This window comes from Tiliqua scincoides, chromosome 1 (assembly GCF_035046505.1).
Source record: "Tiliqua scincoides isolate rTilSci1 chromosome 1, rTilSci1.hap2, whole genome shotgun sequence".
In the NCBI taxonomy this organism is placed as follows: Eukaryota; Metazoa; Chordata; class Lepidosauria; order Squamata; family Scincidae; genus Tiliqua; species Tiliqua scincoides.
This window is the reverse complement of record NC_089821.1, coordinates 238,261,970-238,282,767: the sequence shown is the minus strand read 5'-3', so window position 1 is coordinate 238,282,767 and position 20,798 is coordinate 238,261,970. Positions and strand designations below refer to the sequence as shown.

Below are 20,798 nucleotides of genomic sequence, written 5' to 3'. Positions count from 1 at the left end.
GCTCAGTCATAAGTCTGCCTTTTAAGAGTTCAGTGGGGCTTGCTTCCAAGTGTGCATAGGATTATAGCAGTGATTATTATAGATGCTTCACATAACAGGACCATGTGTGTATGGCAAAGATACAAGCATTACACCAACGTTTGTTTTTGTTGCCTGGACAGTATGGTAGCTGGAATACTTTTAACCCACACTTCATGTTTATACCATAGTTATCTAAATATCCCAATACTGTACACGACTCTGCTATTCAATTTCTCCTGTAATAATTGAACTCAATAGCAATCCTCAGAAAGACATCTGCTTTTTTCCCCCCTTCCCTGCATTAAAACCACTCACTTTAACTTAATTCATTCCTTCCCTTGCATCTTTTTGAAGTCTAACTGTAAATCATTCCTCATGGCTGAATAAGAAAATTTAGCCCCTTAAAAGTATCAACAATTTTTGCAGGAGCTGTTCCAGATTTCCTGCTCTCTCCAAAATAAGTGATGATGGAAGAATAAGTATTATATGCTCTTGGATTCATTGTAAGTGCAATAAGCATTAAATTATGAGAATTAAAAATTTAGCATTAAAAGTATCAACAATTTTTGCAGGAGCTGTTCCAGATTTCCTGCTCTCTCCAAAATAAGTGATGATGGAAGAATAAGTATTATATGCTCTTGGATTCATTGTAAGTGCAATAAGCATTAAATTATGAGAATTAAAAATTTAGCAAATAGTTTAGACTAAATGCTGAATTTATGCTTCCAAAAATTAGTATAAGTTGTGGGGAACTGATTGATTGCAGAAGGATTTTCTCACAAATCAGAGTGCCTGTACCACCTTGAAAACCTTTTACACTTTAAAAAAGTAACAACACCCACCCCCCACCCCCATTTCCTAGGCTAGGAATTTCCCTGCATTACCCTTCCCAGCTGCCTCCTTTGCTGCAGTTGTCCAGCAGGATTATTCATGTAGCAGCAGTATCTTTAAAAATAAACGCCCAACACCAGCAAGTCTGTCCCATGCTTTATTTTGAACTTCCATCTGGATATGTTCTCTAAAATGTGTTGCTATCTGTACTTACCTAGAGAACATTTATAAAGGTGGCATTTTTTAAAAAAAGAAACTGCAGAAATAAATAGGCGCATCACAAAATACATTCTCTTTCATGCACCAGCAGAAGACACTCATATTCAACATGGGAGATGCAAATGGCCCAGCTAACCTTCAGGATATGGGCATTAGTGTTGTCCTTTGTTTCCTTTATGTCTGGAAGAGCCCTCTAGTGCCTGCTTCAGTTTTGAACATCACATGAGAAAGACAGGTTGTAAAAACATACCTAATAATGTTAACCAAAATGAGAAACAACTTGGTAACTTGTTACTACTTAAGGGAGAAGGAAGTCCTTATACCTTGTTTTGATTCTGCAAAAGGTAAGTGTCTTAGCAGTTTATTCTGTGAATCCCTAGAAAACATTTCTACTCAGATTAGCTTCAATAACCCAAACATTGCTGTGTTCTTAAGGGTGCTACCTCATTCTGTAGAGATAATAAACCTCTTTTGTCCAACTGGTGTGTTGTTATATGCTCCTTACATAGTACATACAGAGTGATGTTTAAAAGTAGGAGCACTACCATTCTGTGTTAGTCAATATTTTTGGCGGAAACATGGAAAATCCGTTTTAGAGCAGCTTTTGGAAACGGCAGTATACCAAAAGTATCACATATTACTAGGAACGATAATGATGGTGATAAGACAAAAAGTGAAGAGCTTGGCTTGGCAAAATGTGCAGCAAACATGATACCGGGGGGGGGGGGCATCCCTGTGCCATTTGTGAAGTTTGCTCCAGGGCATTCTACTTTGCTATTCTGATATTATGAGATGATTAGAGTTGATGGAGTTTTATTTTATCAAGGTGGGTGTTTCATGACATGCATAGCTTCATTTTTTTGAATTGTGGAGTGTTTTCTAGTTCCTGGTATTAAGGCATATTGGCATGGAGTATTTCAGATGACTTGATATTGTAAAAGACACCGAGGCAGCTAAGAGAAGCAGACATTGGTTTTTATAGCAAATTTCTTTGGCCTTTGTGTGCTTATGTGCATTTTTGATGCCATGGAAAAGTTTTTTACTAAGTACATTAAAATGGTTACTGTACAGTTATTCTGGTATCTTTTGGTTCTGTTTAAGGAAAGTGTGTGTGTGTTTTAATAAACTTCATTTTAAGAAATTAATAATGAAATTAATTCAGCCTTCACCTTTCTTTTTCTGCCAAAATGGTTTTTCCCTGGCCAGTTATCAGCTTGTGCTCATTTGTATCCAAGGGTTCTATGGAAAAAGCCCACACAAGAATTGCCCACAGGAAAAAAAAACACCTTTAACCTTTAATCCCCCTACCCTAACCCACATGAGCAAAGTTTGTGTGGCCTTTTTTTTCATTAGGGCTTTTTTTTCTGGTTACCACAACCAAGCTAAATGGATTACATGCCAATGTGACTCTGAGCCAGTCTCACTGGCAGTGACTGCCCTTGATCATCCCAGCACACAACAATTATTTTTATTTTTATTTAATTTATATCCCGCCTTTATGCCCAAAGGGCACACAAGGCAGCTTACAACATTTAAAAATACAACATTAAAAACAATAATTAAAACAATTTACAAATAATTAAAAATCTAAAAACAAACCTCGTGGATTCTCTCATAAAAAAGCCAGCCAGCCTGTCAACAATTAAAAGCTTTTTGAAATAAAAAGGTTTTCAGTCCATGCCAAAATGTTAACAAAGAGGGAGCAGTTCTCAATTCTAAGGGGAGGGTATTCCACAGTTCGGGGGCCACCACCGAGAAGTCCCTCTTCCTGGCCGCCACCCCTCTCACATCTCTTGGTGGCGGCACAGCCAAAGGGCCCCCCCCCAGATGATCTAAGAGCCTTACAGGATTGTAAGGAAGGAGGTGGTCCCTCAAATACCCTGGACCCAAAGAAAAAATTTTTCTTTTAGAAATGCTTCCCAGCCATTTCTGCTATTTGCTACATCTAAGCAGCTGGAATGGAGCCCAAGGCCTTAGATTGAGAAAGAGAACATTTTCTAAACACTAGTGCTCTGTGTGTGTGTGTGTGTGTGTGTGTTTTCTTCAAAAAATATCTGAACATCCCCCAGGGTTCCAAAAAAATTTTACAACACTGGAGGAGCAGTATGTATGTCTACCAAAGCCTGATGCAGACTGAACATGCTCAGTAACGCCCAAAAATCACAGAAAAGTAAGATGCCACTATTGAGATAAAACCAACAATAGATCGGGGGTGAAGCAGTAGTTTGCTTCAGCCTCTAACACAAGGGTGTCAAACATAAGGCCCATGGGCCAGATATGGCCCACTGAAGTTCTTTATCAAGCCTGTCAATTCGGCTCTCACCGTAATTGGGTTCTGCCATGTCTTGAAAATATCAAGATTTGCTATTTTGTCAAAGTGCTTATTTATGCCTATCATCTGCTTAATTTTTTATTGTCATTGTCATTTCAACCCTCAGCAGGCACTATGAATGCTATTTGGCCCCATGCACAAAATGTTGCCCTTTCATATTGTGGTATATAATAGTTGCCTTCATATACTTCATGGTATATGAAGTATATATATACATATAAAATAGTATACTCCATGGTTGTCTCCTTGTTCTGTTTAAAACCTTGGAGATCTAAGCATGGAGAAATATCAAGAAGTGTTGGACATTAATCTTATTTAGTACTGAAATATCAATGAACAGATTTAGCAGCTTGTCTATTCTTGGAGTGAACGAAATCCCTTGAAAAGCCTATTGCACCTCTCTATGTATGAAAGATGAATTCAGATGTTGAAATGCCAATCCGTTTGCTCATGAAGGTGGGCTACTTTCTGTAGTAGTCACAACATACAGGACCCCTTTTTTTAAAGAAAAAAAATGGAAACCAACTGTAGCCTGCTGTGGGTCACCCAAGGGCCATGGAATATTGAAATGGGGGGGGGGGCGCTGAGGGAATTTGACCTGCTTGCACTGACTATATTAGAGTTGGGAAGATGCAAGATTTTGTTGTATCCAGCTAACTGGGTAAGAGACACTTTTTCAAGTGGATGCTCTTGTTTAGCAGGGAGAGAATAACTGTCCAGCCTCATCCTAGCAGTGTCTTTACTAGTGGCTGTCTGCTGGTATTCTTTTGCATCTTTTTAATATTATGAGCCCTTTTGGGACAGGGAGTCACTAATTTGATTTTTTTTCTCTGCAAACCACTTTATGAACTTTTTGTTGAAAAGCAGTATATAAATACTGTTAATATAATAATAATAATAATTAATAATAATTCCACTTGTATTAAATACCTGTCACCTTCTTCAAAGTGTTCTTTCTTGCCCTCTCCTGTCAATTACTTTTTTGAAATATATATTAAAATAAAATGATTTATCATAAATATATTAATATAAACTATAAATTATGTAATATATACTAATTATAGAAAAAATGATTTATCATAAATATTGTATTAATTAACTATAAATTATGATATATTACACAATATTATAAAGTAATATCACAATTAATTATATTATCTCTATATATTTATATTGATATAGCCTTTCCTCTCTCTCTCAGAGGCATCCCAGGGCAGTTGACAGTGTGACTCCTTTCTAGTATGGCTCTCTGTGGGCCTAAAATTGCTAGGCTGGCATAGTGGAGAGCCAGCCACCCTCCCAATTTACAGCCCAATCCTATGCATGTCTACTCAGAAGTAAGTTCCTTTACAGTCAATGGGGCTTACACCCAGGAAAGTGTGGATAGGATTGGGCTGTTAGGCTACAATGCTGTCCACACTTTCCTGGGAGTAAGCCCCACTGACTATAATGGGGCTTACTTCTGAGTAGACATGCACAGGATTGGGCTCTTATGCTACTAGCATCAGCCTTCACGGCTTCCCAGCGCTCAGCATCTCCAACGCCTGCAGCATACCCGTGAGAGTCACCAGCTTCTCCACCAGCTCATCTGATGCGGCCCTCTTAAGAAAACTGCACCGTGGCATGCCGGGACTTGTATTTTTTTAACCCAGAGACGGCAAGCTCCTGTGGTAGTTTGTCCCTTTGCGAGCTCCGTCAGCTTTTCTCAGCTCAGGCCCAGGACTGTCCAACGTGGTTCCCCTCGATGGCTATAGAGAAAAAGGAAACCGAGAAGCCTTTCCAGCCCTCGAGGTCTGTCTTTCGCGGTGCCTGACGGGAAAAGGCACCGTCTCTGCAGGCGCTTCTCCCGCCTGAGGCAGAGAGGCGACGTTTCTGAGGCGGAGGCGATTGGCTGAGGGAGACAAAGGCCACGGAGGGCTCAAAGCGCGTCGAGAGGGGCATTTTCACTCAGGCGCGGTGTGGGGCGCCCCACAGGCGGGGTGAGAGGTCAGGCGGGGGCCTTCCTCTTTCCTCGCCCCTCCCCTTTCTGACATGCCAACCCAGCAGTCGGCGGCGTAACAGCTGCGTGAGAGGTAGGGGGAGGCGGGGGGGCGCTGTGCAAGGGGAGCTGCCCCCTCCCCAGCAGGGCGGCCTGGAGAACAAGCTCCTCTCAGCCTGGGCAGGAGGGACGCTGTGGGAGCTCCTGAGCCTGTGTGGAGGGAGCCAGGTGGGGCAGGGGCTGCAGGGGTCGGTGCCCTCCTCCCTCTTGCTAGGGGACGTGTCTGTTGGGGGACGCTTTGTACCTTCTCAGCCTCCAGGCCCCCCCCCCCCAGGGCCCTGAGAGGAACTTCATCAGGGAGCACAAAGTTCCTTGGGGGGGAGGGTGGTGGTGGTCGGTGAGCAGAAGGGGGGCAGGGAGGGGCAAAACAGGGTGGGGGAGCGTGAAGCCCGATGGAGCCCAGGTCCGTCCACCCACCCACATGGCATCAGCAGCTGCCTACAGCGACACAGAAAACCAAACACCCTCCCAAGCCCCTCTAAAACCTTTTCAATAGAGAAAACCATTCCATAAATCAGCACCATCATATTGAGGCTCCCGCTAGAGTGGAAAGCGTCCTGTGGGTACCAAAACCTGCTTCTGCAGCAGCTGTAGTCTGCAGCTGAGCTCCTATACGCTCCTTTGTGGTGAACGCATCCACAGGCCAAAGAGCTACTGTAGCAGGCCAGTTTCCTCCCAGATCTGGCACTGTGGTAAGGAGGGTCGTGTGTGCATTGATCAGCCCATCATATATGGCTTGCCTGTAGCTGCAGCTGCACACTCATGGTAGTGTCGCCAGGATCCCATGCAGGCACCTCCTCCATTGGCTCCTGGGCCCCCTTTTTGACCCTGAACGCAGGTTCAAATTACTTCCTTCTTCTAGGCCTTGCCCCCACAACCCATAGCAAGATATGGTAAACACCAAACTTCATTGGTACATTCAATTGTGGGTCTGTCTGTATGATCTTTTGATGTTTTCTGAGTAGCTGTTGCTGAGTCTGAGATTTTTCTGCAGGTTCCTTAGAAGTTGTGCTCGTTCTGAAGCCCCAGGATGGAGTTTGAGCTCATGGAGAATGACATCCTAGAGTCGCTGGAAGACCTAGGGTATGTATTGAAACAAACTCATGGAAACACTTTCAGTCTCTTTGTTTTTAAAATCTCTGTTCTCACCCCCAGCGTTTCTGGTGGTGGTAGCGTTCTCTCTCTCTCTCTCTAACCTCCATTGTTTCTTTGAAATGTGTTCTCTTTTTCAGCTGGAAAAGAGCAAATGTGTGATTATTTAGTATTAGCAAAAGGTACCTGGAGTTGTTTCTTTAAAAGATCGTATCTGGAACATCCCTGTGGTATCATGGTTAGAGAGTTAGACTTGGACTGGGGAGATCTGGATTTAGATTCCTAGGACCACTCAGTTCAGTTGGTAATGTTGGATCAGTCACTTTTTCTCCTTGAGCTGCCTCTTAGGATTGTTGTGAGACAGAAGAGGAACTGCCCTATTTATGTATGACTCCTTTTGAGCTCCTTGGGGAACAAAGGGGTATAAATAATAAATATAGCAACAGTAATGATTAACCCACATAAGATCCACTCTCTTAGGCTTGGTTTTGAAGCTGAGCAGGTGTGAACATCATTGGTGACCTGAACAGAAGATTATTGGGACCTGCATCTCAGAATAGGGTACAAGTACAGGTTAAGTCATTTTTCATTTTCTTTTCCCCTAGGCCTTTTTAACACAATCAGTCAAAGTGTTTCTCAATTTGTACTGGCTGCTATCTTTCTTTGTTAAAAAAACAAGTTTATACGTACCTTCCAGTGCCAGGAGATGAGAACATGCAGAAGCACTTCATTGAAACAAAACCCAAAAACCCTAAGCCAAAGATTGACAGCATGGCAGGTAGTGAGAGCAGGTTACTCTGATGGTTATCAGTTCTATAAAAGTGACTGGATGAGCCATCCTTAAGTGGAGTTGCACAGCAGAGGTTAAACAATCTCCAAATATCTTAAACAATGATAAATTTGAGGAAGTTTGCAAAATAGTGAGGATGGAGTTACATGTATCTGCTAGTCATGCTATGAGCAATATTCAGTAGAAGCCTATGACATTGGTGCAAGCACAGCATCTTATAACTATTACAGTGGAAATAAATGTGCAAAGGAAGAATTACATTTACAGGAAGAATTACAATTAAAATATTATGACTTGAATGCTTGTAAGCCCTATAATAGTCTTGAGGAGAGGCATGTGGACTAAGGCAGATAAGAAATAAATTCTCATTGATTGCTTTAATCCATTTGGCCACCCCACAGGTGTAGACATTTGGTCCCTGTTGCATATATGCAACATTGGGCAGAATTAACAGACTTATTGCACAAAAGGTTCTTTTGCTGTTGAGCGATATTGTTTTAGCTTTTTCATAAGCAGACACAATGTTTTGGTTTTACTTGACCATAAAGTAAAAGGAAGAGCAGAGTGAGTGAATAAGTACATATGTAAGTAAATAAATAATAAATAAATGAGTAAGTACTTAAAAATACTTCTGTGGCAGTCAACTTTACCAAAAAGTTGTAATGTTAAGTAATTTTTCTGACTAACCGTAGTGAATAGCACCCTATAAACAATGAGAAACATAGTCACATGTGTGTTCCAGCTAGAATTCACCAATAAATAATTCTCAAGGATGGAATTTTTTTTTTTGCTGCATCATTCAGTCAAGTAAAAGCGTGGGCTAGAATTCAAAGAAGTGCTGAATATGCATTTATAGGGGAGTACTGCAGGCACAGCCATTCCCCAGTTTGGAAGAGACAAAAGGCACTTTAAAAGACAACAGGGGCTTACCTCTTTGATGCTGCTGTGCCAAAAAAAACTCCCTCTCTGCCTGCCTGTGCAGTTCTTCCTGGCACAAGCATGTACACACCCAGTTACCCATCTATCTTCTTTGAATTCTAGCCTTGGCTCTAATGTTCATTTTGCACCAGAGAGCAAAATTTATAATAAACTCATACATTCCTCTTGACTTTACTGTTTGTTGTTTATATTGGAAACTTTACATGCCGTGAGTACCATAAGCAAGGAAAGAAAAAGGGGTGGGGGGTGGGGGGGTTGTCCCATATAAGATCAAAATGTAGATTGCATAAGGCAAAGAGTGAGAGGGCAAAAGGACAAAAGTGAGAGGGCAGATTAGAAGAGACAAAGATGACAAGGATGAATTTGAGTAAAAGAGAATTTGTTATGTATACATGACATATGGATTTAAACTACAATCCGAAGCGCACTTCAAGAAGTAAGGTTTCCTTGAAATCAGTAGTGTTTACTTCCAAGTAAGCATGCTTAGGTTTAAAGTGTTGGTTGTGGTGTTTGTAGATGCGCACATTGAGTACCCCATAAATTGTACAATGAACTTTAATGGTGTGTTCTTATTTTTGTCTGTCAGTTACAAAGGCCCGTTGTTAGAAGATGGTGCTCTGATGCAGGCAGCTTCTGGTGGAGCCAGTTCCCCTGAATTTACCAAACTCTGTGCTTGGCTAGTATCAGAGTTAAGGTTATTTTGCAAGCTAGAAGAAAATGTGCAAGCAACTAACAGTGAGTAACTATGATGCTTCGATATCTTGCATATGCTAACTTTAAACATTTTTGTTGGTTGTGTTGCTTCCAGAACTATGGTGTGGGATTTTCATATGTTGCTTATTAAAGTTGCTAGTTATCTACTGCTGTTGCTTTCTTATTTTTCTATGCAATGTAGAATTTTTCTATTCACTGCAGCTCTTTAAAACCACAATATTGTGGAATATCTGTACTGTAGCAGTACTCTGCACCAAAAAAATTGCAATTTAGTGCCAAGCCAGTCTGAGTTCTTTGCCTAGTAAAGCTCAGTTCTTTGCCCACTTGCATAATTTATTCCATTTTCTACTGGGATTTGATTCCAGTTTCATATTCCACTTTGCAAACCATTGTTAAGCCATCTTCCAGCTGTGAGCATGCAAAGCTGTGATTTAACTAACAAGAATTCTTCCCTTACCAGCTGGTGAGGAAGAAGGGAGCAGATAGGCTTTGGGGTCCTTAGGCTCATAACCACCAGTAGTGGCCCTATTTGTTTGAAAGAAAGTTGTCTCTCCTAGCTTTACATGTTGTCTTAGCTCCTGGAAAAGAATCAAGGCTTTCAATAGTTGGAGCCATTTTGACTAAAATTTCTTTTAAGGTTCAAGTGAAGCAGATGAGTTTCAGCTTGAAGTGAGTGGGTTACTTGGTGAAATGAACTGCCCGTATACAACACTAACATCAGGAGATGTCACAAGGCGCCTTCTCAAACCGAAAAACTGCCTCCTCCTGCTCAGTAAGTAAATGGCTTAACTTCTGTTAAGAGAATACTTGTGTGAAATGAGGGGAAAAACTTGTTTCTGTTTCTCATTAAGCTAACAAGAGGGAATAGTGACATTGTTTTTCCTGTTGCTTCTTGTGGTCTCATGGTAACTGAAGAAAAATTTAACTGAAAGAAAAATCTTCCTTATAAAGTTGGTAACTGGTTGTTTTATATTTTAAAGCAAGCATCTTTCCTTTTGCTTGTAGCAAACTGACTTTGAATGCGAAAGAGGATTAGTGCTTGACAGTTCTAAAAAATCTTGTTTATGAATGATACAGTCAGCTGGAAGGCATTTCAGTAAGGCAGCTGTTCTTCCATAGCTATCTGGATGAGGCCTTTGACTATAGAAAGCTCTTGGGGTTGCAGTTTTTGTAATAGATGTCAAAGTGAATCCCTGCAATATTGGATGGCTTAAGCTGGCTTTTCAGGGAATAGTCCATGTGGCATTCTTGCTACCTGACACATGAGTTGAGAAAGCCCTAATTTTGTTCTAGCTCCATTGAAAGTTCTTGCATCCTATAAAAGCATGCTGGTGACACTTCTTTCTGAACCAATTCACTTGTTCAGTTATGAGTGAACTCTGCAGTTAAGCCATTTATGCCCAACGTTGCATATACACCACAGGGACCAAATGTGTACACTTGTGGGCTGGGCAAAAGTGGGTTAAAGGCATTGAATGTCAATGCTGCGGAGTACAGAACTAGGTTTCTTTTAAGTTTTTTGTTAGCTAGGCAAGGTAAATGTTTCCATTTTCAATAGTTGTGAAAGTGAACACAATAGTATTGTATTGAAATTCAATTTTTCTTCTTTCAGCATACCTCATCTCAGAACTGGAAGCTGCCAGAATGCTGTGTGTGAATGCTCCACCGAAAAAGGCTCAGGAAGGCGGTGGTAGTGAAGTTTTTCAGGAGCTCAAAGGCATCTGTATTGCCTTAGGCATGTCCAAGCCACCAGCCAACATAACCATGTTCCAGTTTTTCAGTGGAATAGAAAAAAAAGTAAGAACTGAGAGTCAAAATCACAACAGCAAGGATCCAGAGTTCCTGGGTACTGGCAAGCCAAGTACTTCTGCTTTCACATGAGTAGGAAGGAGGATCTTACCTTCCCATATCTGTGTTACATTGCAAGCAGTTCCAGAGGTCCCCAGACTGGCGGGAATGTATGTAGGGGAGCATGTAGGGGTAGATGGGAAGCCCTTGTGGTGCAGGAGGACTCCCCATCCAGTTCTTGGAATCTAAGCCCTTCTTTGTTAGGATTTTATTTCATGTTTCTGTCTCTTAGATGTTAAGGCATTTGCCTATCAACACAATGGGGAGATCATCTAAAGCGGTGGTTCTCAAACTTCCTGGGAGTTTTATTCCCAGGATAAGTCTTTGCAGGGGAGGGAGCAAGGGCAGCGAAGCAATCCCCAGAATCCTGTCAGTCATGAGGGTGGAAGGGGGGTGCTTTTACTTACAGGTGGCTGCAGGAGGTGTGGGGAGCCCCAAGCAGGCTTCCGCAGTGCTCCCCAGTGCTTAGAATGTTGAAAAAAGCATGCATAAAACACTTCTAGTTGCGAACGCAAAGAGGAAGTACTTTGTGCCCACTTTTTTTTCAACATTCTAAGAATTAGGGAGCCCTGCAGAGGGCTGCACAGGGCTCCCTGCACCTTCTGCAATGTCCTGCAGCCACCTGTAAGTAAAAGTACCCCCTTGCCCCCTTCCCCGCCCCTTAAAAGGACAGGAGACCCTTTTCATGAACTGGTGGGTTGCAACCCACCAGTTTGAAAACCACTGACAAAACATTTTGCTATCAGACTTTTGTCTCCAAATATATATTAAAACATTGTCAGAGTTATCTGGGGTGGGTGGGTGGGGGAGGACCTCCATTACCGTCTTTCCGTTTAAGGGTTATTTGTATTTTTATGCATTTCTGCCTTACTAACATCTTGTATTTTACCAAAGCCATAATTGTCAATAAAAATATTGTAGATCTTCATTTATTTTATGCTGACTGAGTTCCTATATTGTGAATGAATGTTAAAAATACATTTGTATATTTTCTGTGCATATTCAGTGTAGGCGTTCATACCTTCATTCCAAATAGCACAATCCTAATCATCTTTACTTACAAGTAAGTCCCACTGAACTCAGTGGGGTTTGCATCCTAGTAAGTATGCTTTGGATTGCAGCTTGAGTTGTGCTTTTGTGAGGGAGTGAAGGCTGGCTTTCAGTGTAGTGCATTAATACTGTGCATTTCCGTTGCAGTTAAAAGAAACATTAGCAAAGGTTCCTCCGAATCATGTAGGAAAACCTTTACTGTCAAAACCACTGGGTCCAGTCCATTGGGTAAGGAGAAAACGCTCAGTTCTATGATTATTCTGTTTTCTAAAAATTAGAATGCACTTTTCCCGGCGGAATATATAGTATTCACTCTATTGTCAAGAATAAAATAAATTATACAAAATGGATTACATATCAGAAATTTAAGGATGGGGGGGGTTAAAGATACTCTGGATAAATTTTTAGGATCATCAGCTCTTCAAAAGATTAACCCTGTCATTGTAGGCTGTCACAAGCAGAGATTCACCAAACCAGAATGCCTGCAGCTAAATGTATATTTTAGTACAGTTTTACAGTTAGTTCAAGTAAATGAGCCAAGCTATTAAAAATGGGAAAGCATAACATATATCATGGCATGACTCAGGCAAGAACTTCAGTTCTCTGTCTTATGACCATGAAGTAAAATGCATTTGAGGACAAAATTATTCTTGACTCTCCAGTGATGTATTAAGCCCCCCATTTGTTAAGTTATGAGTGCCTGATACTTCTGAGGAAGGCAGGTTGGGGAACCTGGGATATCAGGAGGATTAATGAAGACCTTAACCAAAGACCCTAATTAAAAATATATTACAGTATCTTTGAGATACTTATTTAATATTGCTTCTAATGGAACATGTTGCATAAAATTCTTTTGTGAAATCGGGCTCCTTAGCGGGGAGCAGAACCTGCTGGGAGTAGTGCATTCATTGAGAGAGATAGAAACAAAGGGTTTCTTTCTTTTTGTTTACTGTAAGACATACTGTGCTTCATAAAAATCATGAAAGTGTTTGACAGTGAAATTGACGCTTTCCTGCAATGCCAGGACATTGCAGCTTTTGATGAATTTAGCAGTGTGGCAGCATGGCATCTGCCTGTTGGGTATCTAGGTGTAGAAGATATCAATCCCAGAGACAATCTGGTATGGAGAAGATTGCGAGTCCCAAGCTTTTGATATGTTGAGCTATTGTTTCGATGGAAAGCATTGCATCCTCCTAACAGCCTTGGCATCCTCAGCAGTGTTTTAATTGGAAATTGTTTTTCTAGTGGAAAGTCACATAAGCATTTCTTTGTGTTCTGGATCCGATTGCTTTGAGCTTTAATTGCCGGCATTTGTTTTTAGAAGGTGTAACTGAGTGGTGATCTAAAGGGAATTGGGAAGGCTCATCTTACACATTCTCTTGCATGGTCAGTCTCCTGGCTTTTCTCAGGGCGCAATCCTAACCCCTTATGTCAGTGCTGGAAAGTGCAGGACAGTGCAGCTCTGAGGTAAGGGAACAAACATTCCCTTACTTTGAGGAGGCCTCCGTGAGTGATACTCAACTGCACATGCAGCGCATGTCCCATTGGCTGGACATGTTGGAAAGCACTGTCATAAGGGGTTAGGATTGCGCCCTCAGGCATTTATTAATATCAGCAGTTATATTTAATCAGATTTAAAAGTTTTTAGCACCGGCCGGCGCTGGGCTAGCACAGGTGAGAGCCCAGTGGTGAGGCTCGCAAATGTGCCATAAGGCACATTTGCAACAGTGCTCAGCGGCACGGAACCGTGCCGCCAAGCACAGGATTGGGCTCTGAGTCTATTAACTGCATGTCAGAGATGTGTGGATTTTATTTTGAAATGAATTGGTCACTGTTCTGTTGTGTAATCCTCAGTAGTATTCTGAGATGTCAGTTATGGTAAGGTCCTTTCTCTTAGCTTTCAGTTGTCAATAAACTCCATTTTTGTTTCAGGAAAAAATTGAAGCTATTAATCAAGCTATAGCCAATGAATATGAAGTCCGGAGAAAACTGTTGGTGAAGCGCCTGGATGTGACTGTCCAGTCTTTTGGCTGGTCAGAGAGGGCAAAGGTAAGATTTGCTTTCTTTAAACCTGTCTTGTACCTGTATTGAGCTTTTGCTGTCAATGAAGGTACTTTTTATTTTATAGACCCTGTCTATGAACATACTGAAAGTTTCTGTTTAAGAACATAAGAACAGCCCCACTGGATCAGGCCATAGGCCCATCTAGTCCAGCTTCCTGTATCTCACAGCGGCCCACCAAATGCCCCAGGGAGCACACCAGATAACAAGAGACCTCATCCTGGTGCCCTCCCCTGCATCTGGCATTCTGACATAACCCATTTCTAAAATCAGGAGGTTGCGCATACGCATCATGGCTTGTACCCCATAATGGATTTTTCCTCCAGAAACTTGTCCAATCCCCTTTTAAAGGCGTCTAGGCTAGACGCCAGCACCACATCCTGTGGCAAGGAGTTCCACAGACCGACCACACGCTGAGTAAAGAAATATTTTCTTTTGTCTGTCCTAACCCACCCAACACTCAATTTTAGTGGATGTCCCCTGGTTCTGGTATTGTGTGAGAGTGTAAAGAGCATCTCCCTATCCACTCTGTCCATTCCCTGCATAATTTTGTATGTCTCAATCATGTCCCCCCTCAAGCGTCTCTTTTCTAGGCTGAAGAGGCCCAAACGCCGTAGCCTTTCCTCATAAGGAAGGTGCCCCAGCCCCGTAATCATCTTAGTCGCTCTCTTTTGCACCTTTTCCATTTCCACTATGTCTTTTTTGAGATGCGGCGACCAGAACTGGACACAGTACTCCAGGTGTGGCCTTACCATAGATTTGTACAACGGCATTATAATACTAGCCGTTTTGTTCTCAATACCCTTCCTAATGATCCCAAGCATAGAATTGGCCTTCTTCACTGCCGCCGCACATTGGGTTGACACTTTCATCGACCTGTCCACCACCACCCCTTAGTTTAAAACTAATGTTGATTTGGGGACTAGTGAATTTGATTATAGATCTGGGTGTCAGCTATGTGCTTGTGCCTAGGAATGCTCTGTTGCCATTGAGTTTGCTACATACCTGTAGATCACATTTAACCACTTATTTTCCACTGTTAATTGTGTCAGTATTGGACCTCTCAGTTAAAAAATATTATTAGATTGCGAAATGATGTAACTATTGATGGCATGCTGAAAGTGCAATCTTTTAGCTTCTCTTCTGCTCTGATAGTTTTTCCATCCATGGTATTGTTGCTTACTTGGTTCCCAAAACATATCCTACAATACTGCGGGCCTAATAAATATTTAATAGCACTTCCCATTTCCTGCTTCTTATGGGCGCTATAATATTAAAGGCCATAGTTTGGATCGAGTGTTACTGTTTCTTACATCACAGGACTATCATGCTTTCACCTCCTATATTATGTCCACAATTAGCAGCAGTTCTTCCATGATGAATCTTATTCACTGTAAAACCTTCCTCTTCCAGTTCTTCCCTTAAGGGAAGGAACCATCATTCAGTAGTAGACTGCATGTTTGCACAGCACCTAACATTCAATTCATGGCTGCTCTAGAATCTCAGGGCTGGGAAATGGCCTTGGGTGGTCAGAGTAGATGCTGCTGGAATAAATGGATCCATGGTCTGTCTCAGTATAAGGAAGTTTCATGTAATTGTTATACCCCTCCGCACTTACATCTCTGATCCTATCCTACTCAGATCCATTCCTGACAGCAAATTAATAGCACCTGGTTTAGTTAGCACCTGAGGCAGAAAAGCCCACTTAGGCAGCGTATTCCTTGGACTGACAGGCTCCTATCATGGATTTTATTGATTAAATGGTGAGCAGATGTTAGGGAAGACAAATGGTATCTGATTCTACTTTTTCTGAGTGATGTACATCTTTAGGAATATGCCTTTTGCTGAGTCAGATCATTGGTCCATCTAGCTGAGTGTTGTTGATGCTGACTGGCAGCAGTTCTTCAAAGTTTCAGGCAGGAATTTTTCCCTGCCCTACCTGGAGGTGCTGAAAATTGAACTAGAACCTGCAAGCAAAGCAGATGAGTTTTTGCTGCATTATGGCCCCTTTGTCAGTTCTTCCTTCAAGAAACTTTTTAAAATCATTTCCTGCCTTCAGCAACTGTAGTTCCAATGAGGCATAGGAAACAGGAATTGCTGGATGCAATGGAAACTGGACAAAATCAACCATTTAAAAATTATTAACAAAAAGTGAAGTGGAGTATGTGTGTTTAAAGTAAAATTGCTAGGTTCAGCAACTTTAGTTCATTCTTGTGGAATGTATCTAAGAGATTTCAGGTTAGAGAAGCTACTGCTGGCAAATATAAACATGTAGGGTTAGCTAAAGTATTTTTATGGGCTATTTGTCTTTGTAAAGAATGCATTAATTGATTGATAGATGCTTCTAAAATGGTTTGAAACAAGGAATAAGAGAACTAGATTCAGCCAGTGATGTGCAAAATCTTTTCTAGAACGTAAGAACTGCCCCGCTGGATCAGGCCACAGGCCCATCTAGTCCAGCTTCCTGTATCTCACAACGGCCCACCAAATGCCCCAGGGAGCACACCACATAACAAGAGACCTGCATCCTGGTACTCTCCCTTGCCCTCTAAACACTTCACTTATTACAATTACTTATTGTAATATACCTACTTAACCAAGATTCCAAAATACAGAATAAGATAGACAACAATGGTTGTTGAATAGGTGGAGAGAAGTGATGCATTGTCTCTTAATATGCTGTTCCCTGATGCTCACAGCATTTGTTATACAACAAATATACTCTTAATTGTCTACAAATGGGGCCTTAATCTAATGTTGTTAAAATATTGAAAAATATAATTGTTGACTTGGATGTTTCAGTAGGTATCTAGTGATTCCTACCTTATTTTTGTGTATTTTGTGTTTTTCTGTTCAACAGAGTCAAACAGAGAAATTGGCTAAAGTCTATCAGCCAAAGCGTGCCTCCTTATCTACAAAATGTGCTATATCTGTTGCTCACCTCTTAGCAGCTCGGCAGGACTTGTCAAAGATCATGAGGACTAGCAGTGGGTCGATTAGAGAGAAGACCGCTTGTGCCATTAATAAGGTATCTGTGATGTTCTGTTGTTATAACTTGGTTTCTAAAGTGTTCTGCAGAAAGCACTTTGAGTGTGTGATGGCATAGTACTACTTTGAGCACGTGAATGTATGTACTACTTCTTTTCTTCCCTCCTTCTACTAAGATTAACAAACACTTGTTTTGTTACTGTTACTTGACACTTTTTTTCCTGAATAGCCAACAGTTCCCATTGCTTAAGCAAACAGTGGAGTGTTATGTTGCACTGGAGTGGTAACTGACCTATATCGTGCTTCAGTAGCATGGACAACCAATGTTTCTGAGCTAGTAACAACCACCACCTTTGTAGCTGTTGCCTATGCACACTGAAGGGGTATTTCAGTTACTTCATTACTAAATTTTATATTAGTATAGTACCATCAGTATACATAGGCAATTTGTATTTGAGAAAATGGAGAGATCTGTCCAAGGGACCAGCAGTCTCAAAACTGACACAAGGGAAACAAGACAGGGAGGGAAGGGGATATGGTTAAATGGGGGGGGGTATTTATTTCTATCATATTTATTTCTTTGAGGACAGTTCCTCAAAGTAAGAGAACATTTGCTCACTTACCTCAGGGCTGCATTGCAGCTACATTGGTGGTGGAAAGTTGGATAGAATTGGGTCCTTAATTATAATAGACAGCAGGGACCAAGGTACAGTGTCAAAGGCTTCCCCCAAAAGGTGAATTTTCAGATTAAGTCAGAAGGTTGTGAGTGAAGGAACATCCTACCAGTGTTCAGGGAGGTAGTTCAGACATAAAGGGCAAGCAAAGACAAACAGGCAGAGTTGTTTGAAGGAGCAGGTGTCCTTGCCCTCATAAGTGATGGTAATCAGTTAAAAGTGGTATTGCACTTTGTACAGTGTGTAATAAGGTGGTCGTACTTGCATGTAGTGTTGCAAGGTAGTTTACCAAGATGAGTCATACAAAATATTGCTAGTTGTGTGGGGCAGATTGACTTTCAAGACAGCTTGTGAAACCAGCAGATATATGCAGAACTGGAGACATGGGGATGCAGCTTCTATGGGTTCACTCAGAGCCTAGGAGAGGGGAGGTAAAGGGGGTAATTTGTACCCGGTCTCAGGGTCAAAAGGGGGACCCAGGAACCAAAGGGAAATTTCCTGGGATCTTACAATTTCCTATCTACTCAGGGTTGTTGCCCGCATGGGATGCTGGGGACACTACTGATGCCACATGGGTTGATAGACCTGGGCTCCAAAGACTTTTCTGGCTGTCTCTACCCTCCCCCGACCCTGTTTTGCCCCTCCCTGCCCCTATTCTGCTTTCCTGTCACCACCCTCCCCCAGTTTCACCCCTCCCCCTTTGCAAAGGGGCCCAAAAGAAACTTTGTACCCCTGATAAAATTCCTCTGAGGCCCTGAGTTCACTCAGCAGTCTTCAAGAGTCATACTCATAGCTTGTTTCATGTTTGTAGTAATAATGGGCAGTTAAGGGTGAAGTTTATAGAAATGAAACATTCCCATTTGAAGTCATTAGTTTCTGCATTTCAAAATTCAGTGTACAATTATCTTTTTTACACATTCCAGATATTGAAATCTCCCTCCCTAAATGCTGATACACCTATTCATAGATACACTATTGTACTTCACCCACTGAAGTGATTTCCTTCCATTGATGAGTCAGTCCTCGAATATGTTATTCACTATTTGCATTTCAACATTTTTTTCTACATGGACTCAGAAATCTGTGTTTCTGTAGAATATTTATTAAAATGTCAGATTAAGTACCAGAGCTCCTCTGTTTACTCTTCCAACATATTGGTTTCTTCTACTTATAGGTGTTAATGGGCCGAGTGCCTGACAGAGGTGGTAGGCCCAATGAAATTGAGCCACCACCTCCTGAGATGCCACCATGGCAAAAAAGGCAAGATGGGCCTCAGCAGCAAAGCGGTGGAGGCAGAGGTGGAAGAGGTGGTTATGACTCGTCATATGGAGGCCGTGGAGGTTATGAACAAGGTGGTCATGACAGAGGAGGCCGAGGAGGCTATGAACAAGGAGGTTATGACAGAGGAAGCCGTGGGGGATATGACTCTTCCTATGGAGGCCGTGGAGGACATGAACATGGGGGTCACGAACGAGGAGGGCGAGGACGCGGTGGTTATGACCATGGAGGCAGAGGTGGTGGAAGAGGAGGCAAGCCTCAGACTGGCTGGACTGATGGTGGAGGAAGTGGCTATCAAGATGTCAACTACAGAGATGGTAACTACAGAGACACAGGCTTTCAAACTGGAGGTTACCATGGTGGTGGCAGTGGCTACCAAGGAGGTGGCTATGGTGGCTATCAATCCTCATATCCAGGAAGTGGATACCAGGGTGGTGGTGGCGGCAGCTACCAGCAAGACAACAGATATCAAGATGGGCACTCCAGTGATCGAGGTGGAGGTCGTGGAGGAGGGCGAGGTGGCCGTGGAAGTCGTGGTGGCCGTGGTGGGCAAGGAGGTGGCTGGGGTGGAAGAGGTGCACAGAACTTTAATCAAGGAGGGCAATTTGAGCAGCACTTCCAACATGGCGGTTATCAGTACAATCAATCTGGATTTGGACAAGGAAGACACTTCACTAGCTGAGGCTGCAAAAGCTTCCATTTTGACAGAGCTCATGTAATAGAAGCCTGTTAGGATTTTTTTTTTTTTTTTGAATTGGTATCAGACCAGACACGTGACAGCCTAGTTTGGAAAATTCTTTGCTTCTAAGCATATGTGAAGGTTCACTCAAGTCTGATGCGGCCTAAAATTTAAATGCAGTTTTCTTCTCCAGGACATTGAGAACTTTAAATTGGCAGCCATGGCTCTGTGTGCTAAAGGAGTCTGGAGTACACATCTCTTCACACCTGTAATATGCAAACCAGTGCGTCTGTATATGGTTGGTCTCTCTCATTTCTTTTTTAAAGTAATTTACTGGTCAAGCCAGTTTGGGTATTGCTTTTCATTCTGACTTTTCCTAGGCAACAGGTTGGCTTCATACCTATATTGTAAAACTGCAGGTAAGTGTACAGTTATCTGTACATAAATCCCATTGAAGTTATTTGGATTTATGCATTTATAACTGTGCACCAAATTGCTGCCTACTTCACTAGGTCTCTGTCTATTATATGAGCTCTACTGCTGACAACTTGTTCAGTAGCCTTATCTCCCTCTGATCGAAAATGCTATCACATAGTCCATGCGAGAGACTGAACCACTGTCATACCATGCAAAGGTCATATCAAACCATGCTCAGTTGTGAACAGGTAGTATCCATAGCCCTGTGCTTTAGCATAATTCAAACTGACTTTCATCCATCAGCAACCAGTTCATCCTCTGACCAGCCTAATTTTTACTTGAAATTAGCTAGCAGTAATGGCAAGCTGAAACTTGTTTTATGCACGAGTTAATACCACTGATCCAACCAACCAGGATTACTTCGTTTTGGCATTTTATTTAAAACAAATGCCCTTCAGCTGGGTTTGTTACATTTTTCTTTACTGAAAGTCACATCAGTGCGCCTTGCCTGGTTTTTTGCGTGTGTGTGTGTGTACAGAACCATTGTCAAGCTATGAAAGGAAATGGCTGAAGGTGTGCTATTGTATAAAAGGTGAGCAATAAAAGTATCTGTTCTATTTGTTGGTTTATCTTTAACTTTCAATTAGAGCGGAACTGGCTTCACTGAGGTCATCTTGCTACTTGAAAGCGACCTTTTGAGACCCTGCAAATAGGAATCTTGGGGGCTTTGCCTGCCTTTACCTCATCAGAGGATGAGCGGCAGGATAGTAGAGCCGTGCTGAGGTGGGCAATATTGTTCTGCATCAGTCATGATGTTTGGTTTATCT

The 20,798-nt window shown here is 41.9% G+C and overlaps 1 protein-coding gene across 2 annotated transcripts; it reads left to right on the top strand.

The window, feature by feature from the left end:
• Positions 1-5,419: 5,419 nt before the first annotated feature.
• FAM98A (family with sequence similarity 98 member A) lies at positions 5,420-20,588 on the top strand. Of its 2 annotated transcripts, none has more exons than XM_066618347.1 (9): positions 5,420-5,475; positions 6,436-6,524; positions 8,849-8,997; positions 9,614-9,748; positions 10,589-10,773; positions 12,022-12,102; positions 13,807-13,923; positions 16,796-16,963; positions 18,772-20,588. In XM_066618347.1, the coding sequence occupies exons 2-9, from the start codon at positions 6,472-6,474 to the stop codon at positions 19,555-19,557; spliced, it is 1,674 nt and encodes a 557-aa protein (XP_066474444.1). In that variant the 5' UTR covers positions 5,420-5,475; positions 6,436-6,471; the 3' UTR covers positions 19,558-20,588. The 2 variants fall into 2 exon arrangements, with proteins under 2 accessions (XP_066474444.1, XP_066474451.1); XM_066618354.1 differs by lacking the exon at positions 5,420-5,475 and adding an exon at positions 5,566-5,609.
• Positions 20,589-20,798: the final 210 nt, after the last annotated feature.

What these genes read in the sequence shown, in the direction of transcription:
- FAM98A (XM_066618347.1), top strand. Translation starts at nt 6,472, where the DNA reads ATGGAGTTTGAGCTCATGGAGAATGACATCCTAGAGTCGCTGGAAGAC. An exon ending in AAATGTGCAAGCAACTAACA is followed by an intron (nt 8,998 to 9,613) that starts GTGAGTAACTAT and finishes ATTTCTTTTAAG; the next exon opens with GTTCAAGTGAAGCAGATGAG. An exon ending in GCTGGTCAGAGAGGGCAAAG is followed by an intron (nt 13,924 to 16,795) that starts GTAAGATTTGCT and finishes TCTGTTCAACAG; the next exon opens with AGTCAAACAGAGAAATTGGC.